General features: G+C 37.8%; 1 protein-coding gene across 2 annotated transcripts in view; it reads left to right on the top strand.

Annotated features, from left to right (window-relative positions):
* Window positions 1-27,304, top strand: part of POLA1 (DNA polymerase alpha 1, catalytic subunit) — a 208,148-nt gene that overhangs the window by 158,662 nt on the left and 22,182 nt on the right. The window contains exons 36-37 of one of the 2 annotated variants that reach the window (XM_065630918.1): window positions 5,736-5,832; window positions 6,055-6,131. In XM_065630918.1, the coding sequence (XP_065486990.1) occupies window positions 5,736-5,832; window positions 6,055-6,101 (144 nt within the window). In that variant the 3' untranslated portion in view covers window positions 6,102-6,131. Of the gene's footprint in view, window positions 1-5,735; window positions 5,833-6,054; window positions 6,132-27,304 lie in introns of those variants that run through there. The other variant, XM_065630908.1, reaches the window with a different exon arrangement.

Consider the following 27,304-nt stretch of genomic DNA (forward strand, 5'->3'; position numbering starts at 1 on the left):
GAAGTATTTCCTGTACGGTTCGCTCTGTTACGTCTGAGCATTGAAAGAGTCTCTGAGACACATTTTTCTGCCAAGAGCCTTCTTTCTATTTCCTTTCCTTTCTTTCCTGTTTTTAAAGTATTAAGAATTAGTTCTAAAGGATTTGTTTGATGGACATACTGAATCATATCACAGTAGTAAGAGCCACTGTTCTTTCTAATCAAATTACCAAAAAGGCTTTTCACAAAAGTAACTCTCTCAAGCAGCTGATTAATGAAGTGGTGCCACTGTTTTGTATTATAATTAATTGAAGTAATACAAATAACTTCTGTAGCCTGTGGAAATTATCTCCTTTGCAAAGCAATCTAACAGAGTTAGCAAACTGAAGGGGGATTTTTTTGTGTGTTTTTTTAAATGTCTTAATGCCTTCATCATCCATAAAACCATAGGTGACACAACAGAAAACAGTATATGACAAAGAATAAAAATTAACAACACCCCAGAGAGGGCTTGAAGAAAGTGGAGTCAGGTACAGAAGAAAGGAAAAGGGCAGAAAAGAAATGAGAATGCAGGAAAGATTTAAAGGGTGGTGAGTGTGATGGGGCTATAGAGAAGTATAGGAATTTGGGAGATGCCAAAGAGTAAATAGAAAACTTCAAACTACTTTAGAGGAACATCATAGAATCACAGAATACCAGGTTGGAAGGGACCACAAGAATCACCTGGTCCAACCTTTCTTGGTAAAAGCACAGTCTAGACAAGATGGCCCAGCAGCCTGTCCAGATGAATCTTAAAAGTATCCAATGTTGGGGAATCCAACACTTCCCAGGGGAGATTATTGCAATGGCTGATTGTTCTTGTCATGAAAAATTTCGTTCTTGTGTCCAGTCGAAATCTACCCAGGAGTAACTTGTACTTGTTACCCCTCATCTGTTACACGTGACTCCTTGTAAAAAGGGAGTCTCCATCTTCTTTGTAGCCACCCTTTAAATACTGGAACATGGTGATGTGATCTCCCCTAAACCTTTTTTTCTTAAGGTTGAACAAACCCAATTCTCTCAGCCTTTCCTCATAGGGTGTCTTCCCAGTCCTTTAATCATCTTTGTGGCCTTTCTCTGGACCCTCTCCAGCCTGTCCACATCTTTTTTGCATAGTGGAGTCCAAAACTGAACACAGTATTCCAAGTGTGGCCTGACAAGCGCTGAGTAGAACGGGATGATGATGACTTTGTCTCTGCTGGTAAATCGCCATCCTGCTGCCTCTGTTGCTGGCAAGTCACCACTGCAGGACACCAACCCCACCACACACATTGTGGCCAAAGCACCTTGTCCAGGGCAGAGCCGGGGCCGTGGGGCTGCGAAGGTGCATGGCAGCACCCAGGGGTGCTGGGACAGGGGCCTGGGGTCCCCAGTCCCCACAGAGAGGGGCTCCAGCTCCCCAGGGACAGGCCCCGAGCTGACACAGGTGAATATTTACAATCTAAAAACCATCCACTATGACATCTTACATTGGTTAATACAGGAATTCACAATAGTTCAAAGAAAATCTAAGTAGAAGCATTTAGTTTTCTGGCCTGTTCACATGTACGCTTTCAAGGTACAGAGGTTTTACATGCTGTTTAAAGGGTGTTTAGTAGAATAGCATTGCACCTAAGTAAGTAAAACATCAGAACTAGAATCATTAGTTCAGTCTTCTCCTACCTTGCGGTTGTGAATTTTCATCAACTTTTCCTTCTGTTTACTTTTCCCTTTTTCCTTTCCTTACCTTTCTCACCTGGATTCTCTGGGTCACCATGCTGCTGCCCTTACCTACTGAATCGATTTTGAAGGTTGGTGTGTTAGCCACTTGGGCACCCTCTTAAAAGGGTGAAGGAGAATGAGGCATCCCAACTCAGGTTCTTTGGGATGAAATCTAAACCAGCTAACACTGAGGGAGTGGCCTTCTAATTTCAACACCTAAATGCAGCTGCTGCCAACTTTTCTTCCCTAACAGAAAAGCTGGTGAGAGGGAGTGCATCTTAAGGTCTCCCTAGGTACTGTGTTTAGGGCAGGAAGATGCTCACCAATGGTTGAATCTTTTCAAGTCCCCTTACCTTGAGAGAGTTGAACTTCGGCATTTGTAAAAAGGAGCAGGAAATGTGGACACTGGCAATTTTTCTGCCCTCTCTGTGCAAGATTAAGAAAACCAAGTTCAATTATCCATTCTTGCCTACAGGGTTGCAGCCTGTGTCTGCTGCTTCTGCAAAAATCCCCTGCTTACTGACTACGCTGTTCCGGGGTGAGGGAGTTGGGACCATTCTCCACTTGAGGTTTTGCTTTGATATGGAAAAAGTGCATCACGGTTTGCTGAGCCAGAGAGAGGTGGAGTGAGCACACAAGGGGGCCTTGCTCCTGAGCTGCATTTTTAGGCATTTGTGAGGCAGGAGAAGAGATGGTGGTACCCTTCAGTCCAGAGTCTTGTGCAAACATCAGCAGCTCTAGGGAGAAGAGGAATACTAAGCCAGTCATTGCAGTCAAACAGGGTGGACTTGGACATGTCTGGAGGCACAGCTGGCCTTCAGGAACTCTAGAAACACAAAAGTGTTGCATCTGTGAAGTTTCCTTTCACAGTGTATACCCTGGTGAGCGTTCCCTGGTGTGTGTGCTAGCTGAACGTGATTATTTTCTTTTAATGGCTGAGCATTTTGTATCCTAGTTTTGTGCTTAGTCGTGGGAAAATTTGCCTTTCTGGTGTTTGTAGTTCACCAGCTCTGTGAAGAGGACGCCATCAGTTTCCTATTATGTAATCTTTATAGTCTTAAATTCTTCCTGAGATGCAGGTTAGAGATCTGCAGTTGGCCTCCTGATGCTGCAGGAAACAGTTCTGCAACCATATTAAACCTAGATTTCTTTAAATTAATATTTTGTTGGCCAAGAACAATGACTTTTTTTTTAATTCCATGTTATTTTTTTATTAGAAGCCTAATTTTTCTGTCAAAGGAGCAAATAACTGTGCTGTATACAAACTATATACCTTTGGTTCCTTCATCTGTTTATTGCTATTTTAACTGCAATTAAAAAAAAAACATTTGGTTGCATGGAAAGAACACTGTTCTTTCCATGAATGGAAGCTGTCAAAGAAGCAGACTTATCTGTTGAAGTCAGTTCTTAATGAAATCAAGAAATCAAACTTCATGGAACAAATAAGAACTTCAAAATAGTTTTATTTTCATGCACTCACCATTCAGTCTTTCCTGGGAAGAAAGAATATGTAAATGATGATGCAAATGTAGCCCAAGTACTTACCATAATGTTAGGGGTGTCAGGTTTTCTTTACTCAAAAAATTCACCATTAAAAGTAAAATATTACTTGGGTTTGAAGTTTTAGGGATTGAGCTATTTTCCCTTTTTAAAACCTGCAGATTATCAGAAATTAAGGAAATATAAGAAGTGGTGGTATAAGTCATTCCTAAAGTCTATTTAAATTTAAGGTACCTCTCCCTTGGATTCATCAGTGTGCCGTAATATTCCTACTTAATTGCATGAAAATCTTCAAACCCTTTTGTTTTCCAGCAATTACTACCTGTAAGATGCGGCAGGAAGCTAATGGGAAGGAGAGGAGATAGTAGTGCATTATCAGTAAATCAAAATTTGAGTGCATGTTTATATATCTATCTATGTGTGCATGTATACGTTTTTACATACTGGTTTTTGTATTTTCTTTAGCCATTTAAGCAGTGACTTTCAATTAGCCTGCCTACTAATATCAGGTCACTAAACTCCATAGCTGATGCTTTATTCTTTCATGTGGGTTGTCATTCGTTTGCTTCAGTTGGCTGGCAAAGGTGGTTGTATATCCATTACCAGCAACACAGCACTTTGCATTTCTGAATTGACAAGCAGCTATATTGACCTAGCGCTTATTATGGGTCAACAGCTGCGTTAACCGACGGAAGGACTGAGGGGCAATTAAAATGAATTGGCAAAAATATATCTTCCTAATTTACTCCAATTTGTTATTTATGCTAACATTGTATGGCTTCTATGGTGACACTAAACAGAATGGACCCAATAATGGCAATTAACATAAAAATATAATGGCTAATCAAATTGACAGCAACTGTTTCTCATCATCTCGACACACAATACATTATCAAAACAAACTATTATGAAGGAGGTAATTTCAGTGTTCTATTCAACCTGCTTCATGTGTGCAGTCAGGGAGATGTGTACCAGCAATTACAGCTGAATCTAAAAAACTAAACAAATAACTTAATCGCTGTCGTCCTCCTTTTTTCTTCTTCAGGAAGCAGTAATCAGGATTTACTAAAAATAACTGGTGTATAATAGTATAATGATGATGCATATCGTAGAATAGCTAATAAGGAATAAAATAAGCTTCTATGTGCCTTTTTTAAAATAGGTTCGCATGAAGTGGAAAAAAGTATACTGTTAAAATATATGAAAAATAACTAAGCAGTAGTAATAGTTGTCGAATGTCTCAACATGAGCTGCTTAATAGTTATAGATACTTTATAACATGTCAGTAGAAGTGTAAAATTAGCTGAATTTAGTAACAAAACTTGGCTTGATTGGGTAGAAGAGCGAAAAGCTAAATTAAAGCAGAATTCCAATAAGCAGGAACAGTTTACCACTTACTCTTCCACTGCATCTTCAGGATCATTCCTTGTGCTATACTTAGTTGCAGTTTTACATTGGTCTAACCACATTCTTTATTTGGTTTATAGCTCATCAAGAAAATCTTCAGGAGTTTGTATATATCTACATGTGTACTAAATGTATTAAAATGGACACTAATTCCACGTCTGATGCTGTTAGGGTTACCTCATTCTTAATTGGGATTTTTGTAATGTACAACTCTTCAAACCATTCTTGGCCAATATTTGAACTCCAGTATCTTAAACAGCAGGGACTGGAATGTGGTTTCATTGAGCAAGTGTTCAAGAAGATTAACCTGAGAGGGTTTAGTTGCATTGTGGGCAAGATGAATCTTGTGTCCATGCAAGCAACCACCTAGTGCACAGAACGGTGACAGTGACATGAGTGTACACGGGCACCTACTATTGATCTCAAGGAGCAGCACAGGAGCTTGACATCACTGACATTCAGAGCATTTAACTGGATATCGTATTCCACATGTACGCACCTGCAGATTTTTGAACTAAATGTGTGATTGCTAACCTGCAGTAGCCTTCACAGATGTGTAGAGCAAGGTGGTGACAGAGCTGTAAAGGTATATATGCACCTGTTCTTATTTGAATGGCATGTTCACAATTTCTGTAACCACAGCTGTGTGTGTGTATAGGAAGAGAGGGAATACAGCCAAACACCTGTATTTATCAAAAATATACATTAATTCTCTTCCTTTTTTTAAGATCATTGCATTGTACAGTATACTGAAGCACTGATGTTATTCCTTTGTCCCATCATTCTTATGACTTTCATTTTGTTGTTAAAGCATTGTGATATGCCTGCCTATAAGAATGGAAAAATGTGACTTATGTTTCTGTAAGAATGGATAAGTTTACTATGATTTACATAAATGCTTGGTGTAAATTGTGAGAAAAAGTGTAGAGATGTAGTCAAGAGATTTTGCAGTATAATAATAATTACAATAAGAGTTCCAAAATCTGACATGAATGCCATGCGTAAACTGTTGGCGGGGGGGGAAATCATCTTTTGATAGTGGATTTAGAAATGGATGCAAGAGATGCACTTTTGAGTTGGGTTTTTAATTACTATCTTCTTACATTACAGTATTCTGATAAGGCCCTGTACACTCAGCTCTGCTTTTACCGATACATTTTTGATGTGGATTATGCAAAGGATAAAGTCATTACTGAAGAGGAAAAAGGTAAGTTAAAATTTTTAGTTAAGTAACTATAATTTAATAGCAACTTGCATGCTAGAAACTAGTCCTACACATATGTACTCTTAGAGTCTGAACTATGAGGCTGTAATCTAAAACAGAAGATAGAAGAACGTATGAATTTAGGAATCCTCTGTAAGAGGAATGTGTTGTGTTGGAGTTAACCACTTCAAGAATATATTATATGTCTCCTTTCTTCTTTTGAAGCAACTGGGCTTTGGAAAAAGTGCTTTTCTTGCATGCTACACCATTAGAGAAATCTCTGCTTGAAGTTTGAAGGAGAAGTCAGCTTCAGTAAATACATTAATTGAAACATGTATACAATATCTAACAGAGAAGCAAATTAAAACTCATGTTCAACTACTTATGTTGAAGAGACACTTTTTATCATGGAGAAGATGATGGCACAAGAAAAGCAGTAATGCTAATTGTATACAAAGCTCTGTTAAATATAGAGATTAAGCTAATGTTAGGAAGATTTTTTTCTTCTTCTTCCAAATACCATAACATTTCAGAACTGAAACATTTCTAAGCTGTAATGGACTCACGGGTTTTGTGCAGCTGCGTTATTTTCAAGCTGACAGAAGAGTATTTCTGAAGGTGGGCTAATGCTTGGCCAACCTGGAATTCTCAATAAAGCCACGTGCGGGTCCCACCAATCTTTCTTTGGAGATCTCTTGCATAATATAAGGATGTAAGAGTAGAAGAGGCTTCTTGGGCGATGACATCCACTCAGTTACTACTGCAGACCACCACATCTTTAGAGACTGCAAGTTTATGGCACTTCATTTTGAAACTTCTGGGTGGCTCCTCCTCTTTTGCTGCTGTTAAAGATGTGTTGCGGACCATCAGTCTATGATGACTGAAAATTCTCTATAGTTTTCCCATTCTAACTTGTTTGTGTCCTTTTACAAAATGTTTATTTATTTCCCTTCCCTGATGTTTTCTACTGTGCTTTTGGAACAGTGGTAACACCTCTGTTTTGTTTTAAACTAAGCCGGAGAAACTCCCAGCTTTCTTTAGGAGGAATTGATCTCTGCTGCATGATCTTTCCTCTTAGCACTTTTCTGTACAGCCTTTTCTAGGTTGAATTAATCTTTGAGTATGAGAAACTAGAAATTACATGCTATTTTAGATGGTGTTTATCCATTGTCTTGTACACTGGATCTGTACATTTGCTGATGCTTTCTTGAGTCACCTGTGCCCTGCTCATAGTTGTATCATTAACTTGTAGTTAAGTAATTATAGAAATCGTGAGGTTTATTTTTTTTCATCCTCTCGTTTCAGAATGATGAGTTCATATCTCAGGTTTATGGCATTTTGTTTTACTTTGATTTTCCTGGTTTCTTTCATTTGGACTCTTTAATTTTATTTGTAATTTTAGACTTCAAGGTTATTTAATTATTTCTGAAAAATAGTATGGTGGCTTCTGCATTCACGTTATTTCCCACCTTCTGCCTTAATCAGAAAATGTTTCTTGGACCCTCACTGCTAATTGGAGAAACTTCAATAAAATTAGTTTCCAGAGTAATTGTCAAGGAATTGTAAGAACTCTGCTAGGATCTTCTGTTCTCTTGGACAATTTACCTTTCAGCATGGTGTATTTTTCTCTTTTTTCTTAGCTACTTGAAAGTTATTGTATAATCTTTACCTAGCCAGTGATTTCAGTCTTGGTGCTGCAAGAGGTGTTAAGGCCAGATAAATTAGATCTGTTAGTTGTCTTTTGAAAATTGGTTCTCTTCAAAGAGATGAACTAGGTGAGTCTGGTAAACCTACGTACAATTCTGTCCCATTTTTCAGATGAACAGAGGACATCTTTGTATTTCTCTAAAGTACATGCAGAACTTAAGAATGATTGCCTATGGCTATTTGGGTCACCTTTTTATAGATACCGGTTTCTGTTTTCAAGTAATGTATGTTACTGATTTGATACACTTGATGTAAAACTCTCTAGGATTGAAATAATTTTCATATGCCAATTTTGTTGTAGTTCTGAAATGGAAGTTTAGTGAACTCCCCTTCCTAACACGAAGCTCATGTTTATTTTTGCTTGGAAGCCAAAAAATTTTTTTTCCATGCCATCATTCACAAGCCATTCTGTCCTTGACCTGTGATCAGCATCATTGCTTTTAACAAAAACGGTGGCAAAATTTTAATGTAGATTTTGTACATCTTTGGTATTTTCAGTCTCCTCTTTACTTTTTATGTGAGTAAGCCACTTACTTACTGTTGGTTTGGATTTGAGAGTTTTTTTGCTTATTTTTGGGACATTGTTTTTCAAAGTCTGAATTGCACGGACTTCTGTTGATTCTACCTTTCATTGTCATTTTTCCTGAATTTTTAAAGACCAGTTCTTTTTCTTTCTTGTAGATTCTGTTTATTCTTAATAGTAGCTTTAGGTGTTATGCGTTTTGGAGTGTTGTTTGATTAAAAGAAAGAATTTTTAATGGCTAGAGATTCAAAATATAAATGTGTTTTCCACTGTAGTTTGAAGGAATTCATGTCTTCTCTCATTCAGAACCTTGAGATTTCACTACTAGTACACTTGCATTTTCTGTACTTGCCTCTTCAAAATACAGAATCTTAGTTACAGAACAGGTTTTATTTGTTCAGCTATTTATACTGAAAGTCCATACCATTTGTTGAAATTGAATCTAAAATAATAATTGTGAAATCAGTGGGAGTTCAAAAAGACATCCAAGCCGTTCTCTTTCCCTACAAGAGGATCAATACCAAAGCCTATTTTTTTAAAGAAAGGCTAAATTTAAAAATCCTCTGGTGATGCAGGTTCTACAACTTGGCAAGTTTTACAACCAGTTTCTGCTGATGCTTCACTGTACTTAGAGAGCTCTTTGTATCTAAGATGAATTTTGCTTTCTGAGGTTTATCTGTGCACATGGGTGATAGACTATTCTCTTGGAGAGTTTTACATATTTAAAACCTGTATGCTGTCTTCTATGTCTTTCAACTACTGCTAACTTGAAATTTTTTGAGGAACAGGGAGAGAGTTTTCCACTTCTCTGCAGGTTTGTTTTTGTTTGTGTGGCTTTCTCGGTGTTGTTTTTTGGTAGGTTGGTTTAGGTTTTGGTTTTGTTTTGGGGTTTTGTTTTGTTTCAATAGACCTTCAATAGGTCAGGTCTATTAGAGTGGAATACAGCAGAAAGATAATTAACGTGTTTTGCAGCCTGTTATTCTGCTTATTTATACAAGTATGGTGTTTGCAACATCTGCAGCAACATTTTTCACTCGTGTTTCATTTGTGATCTCCTGTAATCATTATATACTGTTGTTGGTCCATCTTTTCCCTGTAAGAATAAAAAATAAGCTGATTGGTCTACACGGTGCTTTATTGTTTCAGTGGCTGGTGAAGTTAGTTGCCATTTATACCATCCAGGATTATAGTCCTATCATTAATAGTAGCATTTGTCCTCCAAACAAGTGTTTCAATTCATCTGGAAGTTTAAGGTCTGTCATGACAATATGGTTTAATATGTTAACATTGTGATACAGTGCAAGGTTCTTAGTTGTCATACTACTCAAAGTGAAATTCTGAAATTCCTTTGCTGTGTTTCTAAATTGGGAATTATTGCACAGTTAGTACTGGGTCAAAAACCAACTCAATTTTCCATATCTCTGTGCCAAACCCCCTAATTTACAGATACCAATAATACTGTAAAGGCTGTTTGTTCTGATTTTTTTTCAATCAGGAAAGGAATAAGTGCTCCGTTGTGACTAGTAACATATTCAAAATGTTTTCAGCACTTTCTTACACTTAGCTCTTCAAAGCTGGATTGTGGGTTTAGTCAGACATTGCTACTTAAGTGAGCAGTCAAAGAAGTAAGGAGCGACAGGAGTAGCAAAATAGTAGCATCTTCTGTTCATTTGGATGAAAAAAGGGTAGGTAAACTATCAGTGATTTTAAATACATGATGTTTAAATACAGGAGTATGCTCGCTCTGTATGCCTTAACTTCAGAAATGGAAACCAATGTATTTTTATGGCTGTGTCATCAGGAGATCAAAATAGAGTGTAGTAAGCTTTATATCATTATTCCATTCAATGGTATTGTTAAATATTCAAAGATATTACTGTTTTCATTTTGCTTCTACAGTAAAATGAAAACCTTTAAAAAATGAAGATAAATGTAGCCCACATAAAGTCAGAACAACTGCTCTGCCTCACGCAGGTGTCTCTAGTTCAGTTCCCCCTCCTGGCATCAAAACAGAAGCCTTCATGGGAGATAAGGATGCTGCAGCCTCCTTATTCACAATGGCTGCAGCAGTATTCCAAAAGCCTTAATATCACTGAGTTTGTTTGTGGTGCTGCAGTTTTTTTAGAGAAATAAGATCCTAGCCACAGGATTTTTTTCTGGTCCATACTGTAGAATGGGGCTGAAAGCCACCACCTTTTCACCATCTCATTTCTAAGAGAGGGAAGGTCTCAAATATTGTTTGAAAGGCATTGAAGTATTTCAGGGCCAGAAATTGCAAAGATGCTGTGGTACATTCTTTGACAGAATATTTTCAGTTATTGAGCCCATGGTTACTGGATTCTGAAAAGTCCGGCCATATTCATTCAGTGGGTAAGCAGGAGAAAGTGAGGGCGGGAGGAACGTAACTTTAGGAAGAGTGGTTAAATGTTCCTGTTTGTTAGGAAGACCTACATCTTCAAAGTATATGCCACGTTCTGGAAACAGAATACAATTGTTTCGATCATATGCTTATAGACTGTGGTTTTATAAAACCAAATGCATATTCAGAGGATATTTTCACACTTTTATCACAGTTTTGTGTGTGCCTCACTCCACCTTTCCACACAAACACCAAAAGTACCTAGTTTACTTTATTGATGAATAAACTGCAGAATTATGTTGGGGGAAAAAAATGAAACTCTTCTAGGCTGTGTGACCAAGACATTAAAAAAAATAAATAAATAAAATTCAGCTCTGAAGATTTGTGTGAATCCGATCATTTCAGTGTTGGGTGTTTTTCCCCACTGTGTTCATAACGTGGTGTGCCAGGTAGCAGGTAGAAGTGATTGGTTTTTTTTTAATGAAAGATTTTTTTTTTGTAACTCTTTGAAAGAAGACGGTTTATAATGGGGATGTTGGCAGAGCTGCCTGTCAGTGTGGTTTAGTGCGTGTCCTCGTGTCGGCTGCTGACAGTGGTGAGGCTGAGGGAGACAGACCAAGGGCAGCTGGGGCTGGAAGGATGGGCCTGAGCAAGGAGATGTTCCTGCCCTGGGGTACGGCCTGGGTGGGGTTCAGTCAGATACAGGGAGCAGAGCAGATGGGAGATGGAGCTGGGAGGATTGTGCTGTATGTGAAACTAGTGTAATGAAATGGAGACTTCTAGCATCGGAAATATTGGCCAAATATTTATCACTATACAGGCAGGAAGAATACAAAAATGTACTTGTGATAAATAAGAAAGGGGATATAGTTAGCTATGTGCACTTTCCAGGAGAAGACTGGGAGAAATCACACAAATAACCAAAGCGCATATGTGCGTGCGGATTTATTTTTAAGATGGCAACAGCTGAAACTGGGCATATCTCTTTGGGAAGCGTGGAGTTTGATAAACAAAGTGTTTCTGTTTGCATCACATCTTTAAACACTATCACTAAGGCTGCAGTTCACTATAGCGATCTTTACATCCAAGCAGACAAATGTTCCTCTGCACATTCACTGTCAAGTACTTTGTCTTCCAATCATGTTGTTTTGAAGAGATTGTAAAATACTAATTTTCAAGAATTCAATCTTTGAGTATATCTTCAAAAGCACTTGTTCATTTTTCCTTAATGTGTTGTTTTGAAGAGGAAGATTTCTGAACTTTTTTTAAAAATTTGAGTCACCGTTTCTTGAGTATGTTTAAATCTCACTAGCTTTTTTGAAAGCAAAAACTGTTGAAAATTATTCATTGTAGGTTTTTTAACCATTTTGAAGTAATGTATGCGCAGCTAGCTGATCTTTAAATCTTAAGTCATCCTCCCTTAATGATTAAGCTTTTTTTTGATTGCCAGTTGGACATTTTTAATATCTTAGGTGTAACTTTTTTGTCTCCATTCTATTTCTGCTCGTGTGATCTTTTTGTTAAACCTACAAAATCTAAGTAAACCACATGACACTGTACTTTTCTATAACTCTTTCTCTGAACACAAAACTCAAATGGGCTGTGACACATCTCTTGGAGTTATGAATTGTTATGAATTATTTTCTCTGCTTGTGAATGAAATAAATGGAAACAATGAGTTACAGCAATGGTTTTGATTAATGAAGACTTTTTTTTCCTTGCACATTGTAGTAATGTTGCAGGTGGCATGGAGTAGTCACTTAACTAACTTCTGACTCCTTATGAATTGGAACGGTTATCTGACTTCTTCAAATAAATATCCTGCTGCTAGTGTTAGAATTTTTTTTTTCTGTATATGGGAAAAAGTGAACAGTAATATCTTCTCTTTTGCACATCAGGATTTTCTTCTTACTTAGGTACATAGATACCTGCCAACTTGTTCCAGCCCATGCAGCGGTGTTGTCTATTTGATGTCATCCGCCTCCTCTATCAGTTCTCCTTTGAGTTTCTCTAAACAGAAGATACTTTGTAAAGCCATTTTTTCTTCACTGTTTCTTTTTTATCTGCAACTCTGAAATTTTCGTCATAGAAACCTTTTGTCTTTCTGGTTCTCTCTCTGTTGGTCAAGTTTGGGGTTGTATTTTGATGGAGGGCAGTTCCGTTGTTGCCAAATGCAAGTCAGAAGTGACAAGGCTTCTTTTAATGAGTACTGCTTCTCACAGCAGCAAGCTCCTTTCTCTAGTGGAAAGTGCAAGACTAGCATGTTTTTCATTTTAGCAGGCCCTTAAGTTTGATGGATCTGGCAGTGTACTAAAAAAAAAAATATTCCTGTCTTTTAGATACCAGCCTTCTGACATGGATGCTGATTTTTTAAAAGTTATTTTAATAGAAATTGGAAATATAAACATAAACAATTTAACTCTGTATAATCCATTCGGTATACATGTGCCTAGACATCAGAAGGGTAATGTAAAGCTAAGGCTTTAAAGAGATTTAAAAAAAGATACAATTATCTGTATGTTTTTTAAGTCTCATAAGAAATGTATTTTAGAACTTGCCAGTGATGGCTCATAATCACTTTGATATTTTGAGGAAAATGGTAGCTTTAAACAGATGATACAGAATTTATTTTTAAAAATGTATTGTGCTTATACAGTTGATGGCTTTTATTTCCATAATGTTTTTTACTACATAATTATACATCTTAATTACGTAATTACCGTCATAATTATTATGTAATTACATGTAGTTCCACTAATTACAAAATCAGGAAGTGTAATTATCTACTAAAAACTTTCTGAAATCTTATTTGTTCACTAGAGATTATTTAAAAGACCAGTGACCTACTGAAGATGGTGTACAGTGCCGTGCATAATACCAGCTCTCCTTATCCCTTTCTTCATGGCCAGTATAGTTTGAAAGGGTTGTGGAAGGACTTTCATGTCTTTAATTATTATTTCCCTTAAAATTAGGTTGGAAACCTTGACTGTGTTGCCTGCAAATTTGGAGCCTCTTAGTTTTTGTCATTGATACCTTATATCTTTAAATTGAAAGATTCTGTAGCTGGAGTTACAGAAAGTTTCATAGTTTAACTGAACACGTTTGTAACTTTGTTCTTTGTATTTTGGTTGGGGGTATCTGGTGTCAGCTATAAAGATGTTTGGCAAAGTGTTGTGTATGGCCATGTATATGTGAAGTGAAACCTTGACTCCACAAAAGATATAGGGAATACAGTAGATCTCTCATGGGCCAAAGATTTCTTTTATTGGGTAAATCTGCTTTTTAAAAAGTTTTTTTTTCCTATCTATATACGTTCACATCTGTATGCCGTTTTATTACTTACTGTTGCACATACTTGGTTATAAATTTGTCTAACTGTGCGTTTGGAAACCAAAAATGTTTTACTGCATGTTAGAGAAGAGAATATTAATATTCAGGATAATTTATCATTCTTTCGTGCAGGTATTTTATTAAAACTGGGCAGATAGAAACTCTGTTTTCTGTACATTAAGTCAGTCATGTGCTACCTTTGGTAGACTGAATGAAGAGAGTATTGTAAAGTGTTAGATTAGGTGATTTTTTTTTTCATTCTGTAACACTGTGATGTATCAAAATGACATCAGAAATACAAAGCTTTCTCTCACACTCATTGTGACAGCAAACACGCATTTACTATGTCACAGTATTAAAGCAAACCACCAAGGAGAAAACACTTCCAGTAACAGAAAACAGGATTTGTGTGAAAGGGATGATGGAAAAAACTAAGTGGTCGCAGTTTGTGATGTTAATAAAAAGGAAGAAAATTGTGATCTCTGTGTCAGAAGGAAAATGGTAAAATAGAAACATGAGGAAAACAGGTCACTGGAATATTGATGTTTCTGTGGGACGCTTCAAGACTTAATACTGTGCATGCACATGTATCGGTGTGTAATTTTTCTGTGCTTATTACATAAGGCAACTGTCTTACATAGTATTTGCCAACAGCTCCCAAACTTGGCCTGGGTCTACAGGTGATGTAAGTCTGTTGTCTTCTTGATGTGAAATGTAGTTATCTCAACTCGCATCTGCTGAGCATATGAGTCCTAAGGCGAATTTGTTTCACAACCAGTTTGAATTATATTGACCTCTAAGAGAAACACATAGAGTCATCATTTGTGAACACAGACTGTGAAAACAGGATCCTTATTTGATCTCCAAACTGTAAATTAATGCTGCAAATAAAATTATTTTAATTATTATACTTACTGAAGTATAATAACTGCACGGGAGACATTTCTTTTGAAATATCCTCCTGTGTTCTTAACAAACAAAGGATTTATATTAAAGCCATGATGAAAATATAGTTATACTCTCTTCTCTAAGAAATGGATGGAGATAAATTCTCTTTATTAGGACTAGAAGGCTATGTAGAGAATTGCATAATGGAAAATATTTGTTTCGTTCCAGAGGGAACACAAAAATGGTGCATGATAGATGTATAAAGACGCAGCACAAGACAGAGAAGTGTCTAAATGCAGCTGAAATTTGGTTTATTAAATCAAAAAATACTTCCCTTCATAAAGGAGAATTACATTTTTGCCATCCCTCGATCAGAAAAATGTGTCTGTATCAACCAACCCAGATTGATCTGTGTCTGGGGGGAAGTGAGCACTGGGAGCCATGGGTGTTACCGCCATGAAAATGAAGAGTGCATGAGAAACCGTTTGGAGAACATATTTTCAGGTCCTTCTCTCAGCAAAGCCACGCTCTTTCCATGACGAAGAGCATCTCTATGAGATGCAAAGAGAGAGAATTACCTTTTTTTGTTTGGTTGTTTTTTTTTTTTTTTTGAGGATTCTCTCTTCATAACAGTCCAACTACCAAATATCATGTTTCAGGCTGCTGTAATTCCATATTGTTCATTTGAGAGCAAATGAGTCTTCTGTGACAGGCCAAAACGTGGCTCAGCCTTGAAGAAAGAATCCAGCAGGATGTTCTTCTGCCTTGGCTCATCCCTCTTCTGGGAGGGGGCTTAGATGGTGGGACGAGTGGCTGATTGGGTTAGGGAGCTCTTTGTTTGTTTTCATCAAGCAGAAATGAGTTTGGAAGAAGTTGATTTGATCCTGACAGGATTACAACTGTCAAATGCATATCAAAATGTTTTCCTATCTTATATTATTTAACTCAGAATATAATAATGTAATTATTTTGACATGAAAACGTTACCTACTGTGGTATTTTCACTTATCTTTAAATAGACATTTTCACTTTGTGAGAGATGCATGCAGTAAGACAAAACAAAAAATGAATAAAAAGGAGTGAGTGACAGCCTAAGCTAGTTTATTTAGATGGTAAAAACAAATAAAATTTGATGTTAATAGCATTTTACAGATGTGGAATTAAAACATTTAACTAGTTATAGTATTGTTTTATATTTATGGTGTAACAATATATGTTGCATAAACAGCCAGCAAAACGTAACAGTAGCAAGTTTATCAGATTAATATTTTTCTTAGAAACTGTGTTATGTATTTTAGGGGGAGGACAAAGCTTTAAAGGAATCCTTTAAAATATGTTTTGGTTTTATGCTGTTCATAAATCATACAGATCTGTGTTCACCTTAAGTTAGACTTGTTTTGATTTTTTTTTTTTTGCTAGATGTGAGCCTGTAGTTTAAAACATCCTTAATGAAAAATAGTTCACAGTGAGTGACCAAAACAAATACAGTTAATGTACTTACCAAGAGCATTAGCTACTATGCTTTTGAACAGTAGTGGTAAACTAGTCAAGACCTCAATGTAGAAAATTTTTATTATTTCATACTTCAGATTTTTTATTGTGCAGGAATCAATGGTTTTGAAATTGGTTATCATGCATGCAATTTCATGATGACTTGACATATAATTCAATTGTTTCAAATATTACTTAATTTAGAAAGTCAAAAGTGTAGCATCTAGATTGGAAACAAGTATGTCCATAGTTTTGGAAAAGCAGCAGATGTTGGAACATGAAATGCAAGCATTCAGTGAAGTACAACTGCTGCAACTCTTCTAGTAGTTGCATTTAGAGAGAGAGAAAGAAGAAGAGGTTCTTAGCTGAAGGTTTAGTTTTTGAAAGTCTGGATGCAAGTTTACAAACACTATTTCTATTTTTTCCATTTCTGTTCTCCAAAGATTTATCAGCCGTTTCCCGGTTTAAGCCATGCTTCAGGTACCACAGTGATGCAAGTAGCCATAAAGGCGACCTGGTTATAAGGACACAGCAAAAATAACCACATTTTCTTAGTGTTTCCAGGAAAGGAAAACTGTGATATTATTCAGAAATTGCAGGGAAGTGTCCATGCCTTTTTGAACTTTTGAATACGATCCGAAGTCTTTGTTTTGGTTTGGTTTTATTGTATTGTTGTGGCAAATTTTGAACATGAAAAGTATTCAGTCAGGAGTTCCTGTTTAGACAAAACATGCGTTTTATTTCAGTATTTAGTCTATTAACATACGAGCATGCCTGTGTTTTCTAGCAAGTACCAAAAAGGATGCTTTTTGTCCTATTGTGGCATTTACCACTAGGGATTTTTTGATACATACATGTATTCTCTGTCCTGCTAGTGAATACTGAGGCTGCACTGACCCATAGGGTGTGGGTAACCAAGTCCCAAATCTTCCCTGTTGTAAGCTGTTCCCCCAGCACCCATTTTTGCCATGGTACCCGTGGGTTTTGAGGCACCTGAGATGGGGCTGGCTGCTGCTCTCACCGCTTCTCCTTCTCCAGGTATCTCTGCAGCCTTGTCAAAAAGGTGTTCCGCTCATGTAGGTCCTGGGTTTGCTCAGCTCTTCCAACGCGAAAGTGTGTTTCAGAAAGCGAGGGTGTTCCTGAGTGGGAAGGGAAGCAGTTCAAGTTATGACAGCCACTGTAGAATGTTTGGTTTTTGATGATCATCAGGGTAGATCTCTTTTTTTTTTTTTTTTTTTTTTTTTGAGAAATTATAGGCATGCTGGGCTTTCAAGAGCTCTCGTCTTCACCCCCCTTTTCTTTTTTTAATAGTCTTACTGTTCAGAGATCCTTTGGAAATTGCTTTCAGCTTTCTGCTGCCATTGGTGTCCATTGTCACCTGCTGCACGCTTTAGACCCGTGTCCTTGCAAGGACTGAGATGCTGGCACTTTACTGCCATGAAAGCCCCAGGCCTGCCATTGGGTTCGCATCCTTCCCCAAAAAATAGGTGCAAAATGAGAGTAACGATACACGTGGACTTTACAAAGGTTTTATGAGCATAAATGAAAGGAAGGAAAGATATAACCACAGATTACCACTGGATAAGATAAACAGGTAATTACCATGGTAAAGCTTTATGTTGCACATTTGTACATTAGGATGCCTTTCAGTTACTTGTCTGTGTGCCTCTGCCCTGACTGTAGAAACAACATTAGTGGTTCAGCATTGCACTTCAAAAACTGTGGTGCACTTTGAGAGGATTTGAGTTCTTGAGGACTTTTTGTAACATAGCAATCATAGAGTAAACCCTTCTGTTTCATGGGGGAGGGAAGGGTTGTGGGTTTTATTTAAAGACCTTCCAGTTGTCACATCAATATCCATGGCACTGTTGGTACAGTAATCAAGGGCCCAACAAAATACAAATACTAAAGTAACTTTTTATTAGGCTGTCATAGGGATTCACATGGGGGTTTTTGTTGAATGGGTCATGTTTTATAGAGGAAAGGGGATATGTCTGTTCTGAATTACACGAGGAAAGCATTAGTGCAAAAGAAGAATAAAGACGTAAAGAACAAGCAAGATGTACGCAGTGAATTTGACCAAAAAATAATCCTAAAGTTCACAATACAGAAAACACAGGAGAGAGCCCTGAGAAACAGAAATGTTGAAAGATTTGGAGAGGCAACAATAAATGAAACTAATTTGCAGTACACTTTGATGGTGAAATAGTTCGTTGCAACACATAGCCTTTATTTTTATGGGGTTTTGTAAACCCAGTGAAGTTAAAATTAGGTCCTGCATTTCCAGTAGGAGCTCTCCAAACTTTGGATTTCATTATGATTGTACTTGTTATCCTGTGAGAAGTTTTTCTTGATTAGGGAAGCGTTAAATAAGATCTATATGTATCTATTATTGAAAACCATTGCATGATCATAGGCAGAGCCTTAGAATGGCATTAGTCATCTTTGAAAGAATTCTAGAGTTGGCTCAGTTTGAAAACAGATCACTTTGTATCGTCTCGTTCTGTATGTGTAAAGCAGGGAAGAGACAAAGTCTCTGGAAAAGTATCTGGTAAAGAATTCTTCTTTTGTTGTCCTCCAAAGATAAAATATGATTTGGGAGGAAGTGTCTCTTTGCAGAAATCAGCAGTTTTACACATGGAGTACATCCTTCTTGGGAAGTTTCTTCAGCAGTTGCAAGCTGATGTTTTTGAAATGTCTGGAGTAGGCCAGTATCTCTGTTGAATAGTACATTTTTGAAGGCCATTATTATGATAAACCATGTTCTTAGCATAATTCAAATCAGTATATATATTTTGGTTTTAAAAATTGAGTTCTTTTGCAGACTGTGAACTAGAAATGGCACTAAGGAAAAAAAATACTGTTGAACTTACACAGAAATTTTTACATTTAAAACTTTCCAACAATGTGCATGCTTTGTGTAACCAACTGGGCCTAAGAGAGGCCCAAGAAGTGCCTGAAGGTCAAACAAACTTTTATTATAAAGCAAGGCTCTCTAGTGCACTATATCCCAATTATAAAGATAATATAAATTACCTCAGTGACAGGCCTTTTATATACAGTAAGAAACCACCCTTATCTTTTCAGCTGATACACATTACCTTTAAAAAAGAGAGTGAATGATGAGTTAGGAAATGAGCTGTGGTAGGCAACAGCAATGAGCTCAGGAATGAGTGGGGGCACATGTAAAAGTTTTCCTCCCTTTAGAGGAAATCCATCTGATGCTTTGATAGATGCAAATTGGGGAGAGGAGTGAACAGAAAATCCTTTATCTTTCCATGGGTAGGATTTTCCACTCAGCCATAGATGATCCACCACTGGATATGCCTCCCAAAGTGGTGTGTATATGGTGATATTTGAGACAAAATTTGTCACTCACGCTACACGTGCAACAGTGAGGTCCTAATAGAGATGAGAGATTAATACTGCTGTAGTATGAAATAGCTCAAAAAGCCAGAGGGTCACAGTTCAGTGAAGTGGCCAAGAGACTGCATACATCTCCCCTCTCTGCTGGCAATGGTGATATGCTTCACTAAGTTTTTCTGGTGCCAAGGCTGTAAGAAGTGGCACTTTGTGTGAACACAAGAGAGGTGAGATCCACTTCTGCACAGAAAATACCAGTTCAGCCTTAGCAAGAGAATCACAGAGTGACTGAGGCAAGGAGGCATCTCCAGAGATCATCTAGTCCAAGTCCTTGCTCAGAGCAGGGTCAGCCACAGCGGATTGCTCAGGGCCATGTGCACTTCGGTTTTGAGTATTTCTGTGGATGGCGACACCTCAACTTCTCTGGGCAGCCTGTTCTATCATTTGACCACCCTCACAGTAAAAAAGGAAGGTACTGTGTTTACGTGGAATTTCTTGTATTTCAATTTGTGCTCATTGCCTCTCAGTCTGTCACTGGGCACCATAGACAGGAACCCAACTCCCTCTTTACTGCCCACACCAGGTATTTATACAAATCGATGAGGTCCTGCGCCTTGACCCTTCTCTTCTCCAGACTGAGCAGTCCCAGCTCTCTCAGCCTCTCCTTGTATGATGGATGCTTCAGTCCCTGTAATTGTCTTTGTAGCCCTTTGTTGGACTCACTCCAGTAAGTCCATGTGTCTTGTACTGGGGATCCAGCACTGGACCCAGCACTGCAGATGTGTCTCACCAGGGCTGAGCAAAGGAGAAGGGTCACCTCCCTTGACCTGCTGGTGAAGCTCTGGCTAATGCAGCCCAGGGTGCTGTTGGCCTTCTTTCCTGCAAGGGTTCATTGGTGATTTATATTCAGCTTGTTACATACTCCTTAGCTTGTTACATAGGTACTTGAATATATAGGAACTGTGTGAATAGAGGCTCTGCTGCTCAATTTCTGTCTATGTAAAGCAAAGCAAGCCTTCCACACCAAATATCACTAGCGGAGGAAACTCCCTGCAGAGGAACGTGTTTCATCTCTGCTGACTTTGAGGTCTCAAAGTTCACGCACTTGTATGTGAATTTATCAGCCTCTGCTCCTTTGTATAGTGGGCAGAATCAGCTAATCTCATCTTTACTAGGCTGATATGGATCACACCTGAGAAATGCCCTCTCTTTGCTTCATTGATTATAAAGGAGATCCAGAGTGACTAGTTCAGATCTAGAAAGTAGCAGTACTGGAAAACTTACACCAGAGATGTGGTCCATGAATTTACCGTGTTAGATGCCAAATGTGGAAAATTGTTACCTCACTCCAGTCACCTCAAGGCTTTTCATCAAAGAACGAAAAAATAACATCAAAGGAGTTCCCTTTATCCTCCAGTTACAGCCTCTGTTGACTAAAGCAAAGTGAGAAGAGCATGTTGCTCTGAAATAAACTGTTCCTGCATCCCAGAATAACCTATTTCTAAAGTATACACAGCTATTTGTAAAGACTTGAGGAAAGGCATCTAGCCATAAATGTTAACCATGAGGAGGCAGAATGCCGTAACTCCCACCACTCCTTCAGAATAGTCTGTCGTGAGGTCTGGAAACCAGCCTGTTAAAAATCACTTTCAGAACAGAGTTCTGACTTCTGTCATGGGAGCAGGCTGTTGTTTTGTGGTTATTTGTAGAGAAGCAGAGGGTGTGATTCTTCTAAGCCCCTACTGTTTTTCAAAAGGACAAATCTAGAGACAAAACTTCTTGCATGGGGTCGTTTGGAAGTTAATTTACAGTCTTCAAGGTGAATAGCAATTATCTATTAATAGCTATTCTTTACCCACAAAAGAGTTTAGCAGTTAAAAGCAAACTCCATCAACCTCTGATTTTTCATATTGAGTAAATACAGGGATTTTGGTAACTCCAGACGAAGTTGTCCTGAGGAGGAGTTTAATAACCTACAGATCATAGCACATAATCTTCTTTCTGCTTGAATTTCAAGAATGAAAAAGGAAAAAATAGGTTTACAAAGTTGATGTAAGAAAACCATTCAAAATATATTTCCTTATAACAAAGCAGCCTCAGATAATCTGTTATTTTACTTGTAGACCCTCTTTAAGGAGGGTGGAAGACAAAAGGCACGCACAGATTTTAAAGTGTATCAAGTTGGTACACTAAGATCAAAGGCTGTGTCTGCATGAGGGACTTTGCACATTCTCTTCCAGATCAGCTGCAACATCAAGGACAGGAAAATCTGCAAAGCATTTTGTTCGCCATGTGTTCAGTCTCCTGTCATCTGCTAATGCAGTCTTTGTCAGAAGGTACTTAATGTTGTGGTACCCAAGTAACCTGCTTCCCTGTTTCACGTCCATTGTTCTGCTGAATACATATCTCCTATAGGCCTTGTTCGAAATTGCTGACTTTTCACAAATTGGAGATGATCAGCAGGCGTGCTTCCTCAGGGGGAAAAGAAAAAAACATTATTGACATCTTCATAGTGAGGTTGGTTGCATCATTGGGACAGAGTATATTGGTGTGTCCTTGATGTATATTGGCAGCCAAGCCTCTGATGTCTCACTGTTTCAGAATGGCCAGTCTTAACGTTGCCGTTGAAGGGCAGGATGGAGGATACGAACCTTTGCAGGTCGTATGAGCAGGGGTCTGCGAAGAGAGAGAATTTGCTGACTCCTGTATCAGAATAGCTGCAGGCGTGTGTTTTTTCCACTTCTATAGTGTCTTGTGATTAATTATGAGGACTTAGGAGGAGCACACAGGGGGAAACAGGAAAAGTTGTTTAAAAATATTAAAATGTTTGGTTTTCATTTTCTTTTGAAGTTGGCCAATGTGCTAAAACAGAATAATACATTTCTTACTGTGACTCTGTGCTAGGTTAGAACAGAGGTGATGTTCCCAAGTGCCAAACCCTGGTGATTCTTCATCTTCTCAACTGCATTTCCCCAGTGCTGCAAGTTAAAGTTGGCAAGGAGTAGTTTGTTGGGTTTGGTTGGTGAAAAGCTTGCTTTTCAGGAGCTTTGCACAAGTTGCTTCCCTGAAAAAGGCAGAAGTTTCACCAGGAGTGGGCAGCAGTTACTTGGTGGCTTCCCATGTGCATTTTGTGAAGTATGATTAATTATTTCTCAGATTCCTTCATCTTTTATAAAGTCTAATTAAATTAGGAACAGGTAACACAGTTTGCCAGCAATGGCTTCTTTTTGTACCCCAGTTAATCTCATAGCTATGAGGATGACTGTACTGAAAGCGTTCCCTTGCAGTTAGCATGCAGGACCATGACCAAGGTTAGTAACAGTGGAGTATTTCAACTCTTGTCACTCTGTCATGTGGCAGAGGAAAAGACATCCCTCTTTCAGTCTATGCTGGGATGGTTCTTGCATTTCATTTGCGCTGTGAACGTACAGAGTTTGTAAACCAACATCTGTAAACCAGTGGGTACGGGAGAATTGGATGTTCCTGGTCCCAGGTACTAGTGGTAATGAACATCAGGTGACTGTAGCACCAACAACTCATAAAGGCAGCTGTTCAGCTGTTTTCTGAGGTTTGACTCTATAATGCACCCAAGTTTTCTAAGGGGGAATAAGTAATTATTAACTACAAGTCTGACGGGAAAAGGGGAAAAAGTTAAAGTTTAAAAAGGAAGAAAAAAATTTTTTTGCACATGAGTGTATCCAGGAAGAGCAGTATGTTGGCAGTTTCTTTTATTGTAATACATAGCTTGAAGGTGCATAGACAGCATATGTACCTGTAGATATATTTACTTGTATGTACCTACAGATATGGGTCCCCTGCAAGCAAGTACTGCAATATTTTGGTTTGGTTTTTTTTTAGAGGATGTTTTAAGACTCCTCTGCACATGGTCTGAAATAATCCTGTGTTGTGCAGCCATTCCAGAAATTTATCTAAGCAGCCAGGTTCTGTGGGATTTTTTTCTGGAATTATGTATATCACTAAGAATTATACATTTGTCTTGCTCCTCACAGTCAGATAAACATCTAATTTAAGGTGGGCAGGGGTTTATTAAATGTTTTTATGTTTGGAGTTATAGTGTGTTCCCTTTCCAGATGGAAAGGAGATATGCTGCTTTTTCATCTTACCTTTTTTCCTGGTGCTTTGGGGACCTGTTTTGTCTCCTAATGTGTAAAATATTGTGTGGGAAGTAGGTGAAGGTGAGTAAGGCTGAAAATGACAGTGAGTTAGATCACAGACATTTGAATCTGTCACAAAAGCTCAAATTTAAAATATGTATTGTTATAATGTTGATATGTAGCTAACAGTCTACAGCTTAACTTGGGATAAAGCTATTATCAAATACTTGAACAAAGTCATGAGTAGGTTGTGCCAAGCGTTCATTAAATATAGATTTATCTATTAGTATTTCAAGCCTTTTAGTATGGATTACCTCATGAGGTGGTTGTTCTTTGAGCAAGGGTGTGGGCTTTGTGGTTTCATCAGAAGCAAAGTAAAGCAACAGTATTTAATTTGGCAACCTGCTTCATCCAAAACTAGATCACAAACAGCATTTTTATTTTGTTTATAGCTGATCTTCTGTGCAGCAACAGGTGCTTTAGTCTGTTGTCATCCTCCCTGTTTTAGTGACTGTTTTTGACAGACCGGTTTGTTTTCAGATGTCTTGTTTTACTTGTGCATGTGCCGTCCTTGTGCCTGATGTTGTAGAAAAGTCATTTCCTCAAATCGGCGATGGTAACAATTTGAGTAAGTAAATGGCAATTGAATTCCAAGTCTTCCAACAGCACCGATGTGCTGATGCACCAGATCATCATTCTCCAGAAAAGGCTTGTCTACCAGTCGTCTCCTGTTAGAGCTTCAGATATGTTTTGGCTAATTCTGCTTGATTTGAAAGGCTTTCAAAAATTTCCTCTCATGCAGATGCTAATTAGCAGTTGACTGAATGGCTACAGTCTGGTAAGGTGCCGTTCCATTTGTAAGTTAGTTTCAGTCTCATTAATCAGAACTGGTTTCAGTAGCTTCTGAGAAAATGTTCTCAGCCAGAGAAAAATGTGCAGCCTCCAGGACCAAAATCCCCAAAGTTAAGGTATGGCAGGCATGACAGATACGATAGATAAGACAACATTGCTCTCAGTATTTTTTGAGTGGGAAATAATGAGATCTGGTATTTTTAATTACGTGAATTACATGGGAGCTTGTTCTGCTTTTGAAAGCTTGTATTCTTTGCATATGACAGCTTTATACTAAGTTATTAGTAATTCGTGGACTTACTTGATTGCAGTCAAATATGCATATTTAATATGTGCGAGGACTCATAAAAATCCATTTAAATATGAAATACAGTTGAAACACCTCATAAAGAGCAGTCCAACCTACAAAATCGAGTTACAATGGGTTATTGCTGTTAGCACACCACCCAAGTGCACCTTTTTATTAGAGATTTGACCTTTCTATTTGAATTTCCTGGCTTTTGTGATTTTAAGCAATAACTGGATATTTGAGATGCTTTTACTAGGAGAATTCCTTTCCACTATCCTTTTTAATACTGCAGAGATTTAACTGATTTTGAATATTTTAAGAGTTTCTGGTTGTGTAAAAGCCGATTAATTGCTTTTGAAAGCAGGCCATGTTACCAGCTGTTGATAGGTCTGCTTACATCTCTTTTCAGTGTTTTTGTGAACAACTGATCAAATTAGATTCGTCACTCTTGGCTTGTGGTGATTTTAAATTGAAATGGAATACATTAAAGCAGCCAACCACACTGATTATATTGCAAGCCTCATTTAATTTCATACATTCACACATTATAGTGAAAAGCGGGATTTTTTTAAATGCGTGATTGTGACTGCGCCTTTAGCGACTCCAAAGGTCATCTGTAATCGGTGCATAATTTATTAGTGTTAGATATCTGATTTCTGAAAGAATGTTTCACAATACTACATATACATTAAAGGTGGAGAGTGAAAAAATCCGATCGTTACATTTCACCGATAACGCTGTTCTTGATACCATCCAAGGCCTTACTGGTCAGTAGGCTGCTGCACTGAAACCTTCCTACATAATTGGAGAATTGTTATCCATAGATCACAGAACTGTCCATTCTGAAACACTGAGGCACTGGGACATACACCAGCTATTATAGAAAGGGCAGGGTGGTGCCATGATGGTGTTAACCAGGGCGCTGTGGTTCCTTCTTCCAGGTTATCAGATGAGAATATTTTACTGCAGTGGTCACAATAATAACAACACACATTTCTTAAAGCTTTTCCTCACATTTCATTAACTGGCGTCTTCTTATAACCTGCGGGAAGCTTGGTAGAATCTTCTAGTTGAGAGTCAATAAAAATGCTGACAGAATAAATTTTTACACAAGCTCCCTGTATCCCTCTCCTTACTGTTATCTTTGAAAATAGATCTGTCTGTTATTCCCCTGTACTTGCTTAGATATAAATGTCTTGAAAGTTAACATAGTGAATACTTGCTGTTTGCAAAGTGGTATCAGTTTAAATTCACATTTCAAAGCCAATTTTTCAGGTTTGTGCACAGCTTAATGCAAAAGAACAGTAGTTACACAGTAGCTTTCAAGAGGAATTCTTGTATTATTTTCGAAAAATATTGCTTAGGCTTTTAATGCAATTTATGCACAGAAAAATTACTACTTATTCCAGCATTTTGAATATACTTTACAGTGCTGGATGCATTGTTCCAAGTGCAACTATTTCCTTTTCCAGAAATCTTTTGGGAAAGTAGTAGATGCACCTTATACACCTTAGTGTCCAGACAGAGCTTGCTAATCCAGGCAAAAGTCAAGGCATCGGTCACTTGGTTTTTACCTGGATGGTACCAGTGCTGGGTCGGGCTGGAGTTCCTCCGTGTTAGCTTAGTCCCTTGATTTACCAATAGCCAACTGGATCTGAAGCAAACGTTTCCTTTAAAAAGGTTATTGTGGTAACTTTGTCAAATTAGGTTTCATGCCAATCCTCAACAGCTTAAAGTTAACACTAGTTAGCGTTTTCCCCTTAATTCAAGTATGTAAGTGTTATTTTTATACTTTTTGAAGAAAAGCCACTGCAGTGGCTTCTGTGGCTAAAAGATAACAGTTAAACTCTCAGAAATGTTTCGTTTCTCTTCAGGTTTGCTCCTCTAAGAGACCCATGACCAAGATATGAAACTGGACTTAGCACAGAATACTGATATGCAAAGACAATACGCCTCATACATGTCACTAAAGGAGCTCTAGCCTTTGTGTCACCCATACAGCAGCAGATATCACAAGTTGTGAGATGTTTCCAGTTTTCTAAATAACTTCAGTGTCTCCAGTGCGTTTTTGTGGTTATTTATCAGTTGTCTCCACAGATTTTTATGGCTTAGACTTCGATTTTTTTTGTCACCAGACTTCAATTCTACTTGCACTCAAAATTCTTACTTAGCTGTGTTGTATAAATCCATTCTTGGAATAAATTGCATCAGTGACATATATGACATATCTAGATGCTGTCTACTGGCTTCTTCACAATCTCGTTTTGGTTTTTTGTTATTTTAAAGTCTGGTTTGTTAAGAAATGCCGTGGTCAAGAAAAGAGTGAAGCTGACATCTGATTGACATTTCCTTTAACATAAATACCAAAATGGAAGCCATGATATTTAGATATTCTCATAAATTGTCTTAGTGGTCCAGTATAATTTATCTTCACAAATGGTAAACAACACAGTAATTATCTTATTGTGCTGCAGGGTTTTCAGAGACTTGTTTCAGGGTGCCAGAAAATATTTAGCATCTATTCAAGAAATTCTTTTAAGCGTCCGCTGATGATGCAT

This window comes from Caloenas nicobarica, chromosome 1 (genome assembly GCF_036013445.1).
Source record: "Caloenas nicobarica isolate bCalNic1 chromosome 1, bCalNic1.hap1, whole genome shotgun sequence".
In the NCBI taxonomy this organism is placed as follows: Eukaryota; Metazoa; Chordata; class Aves; order Columbiformes; family Columbidae; genus Caloenas; species Caloenas nicobarica.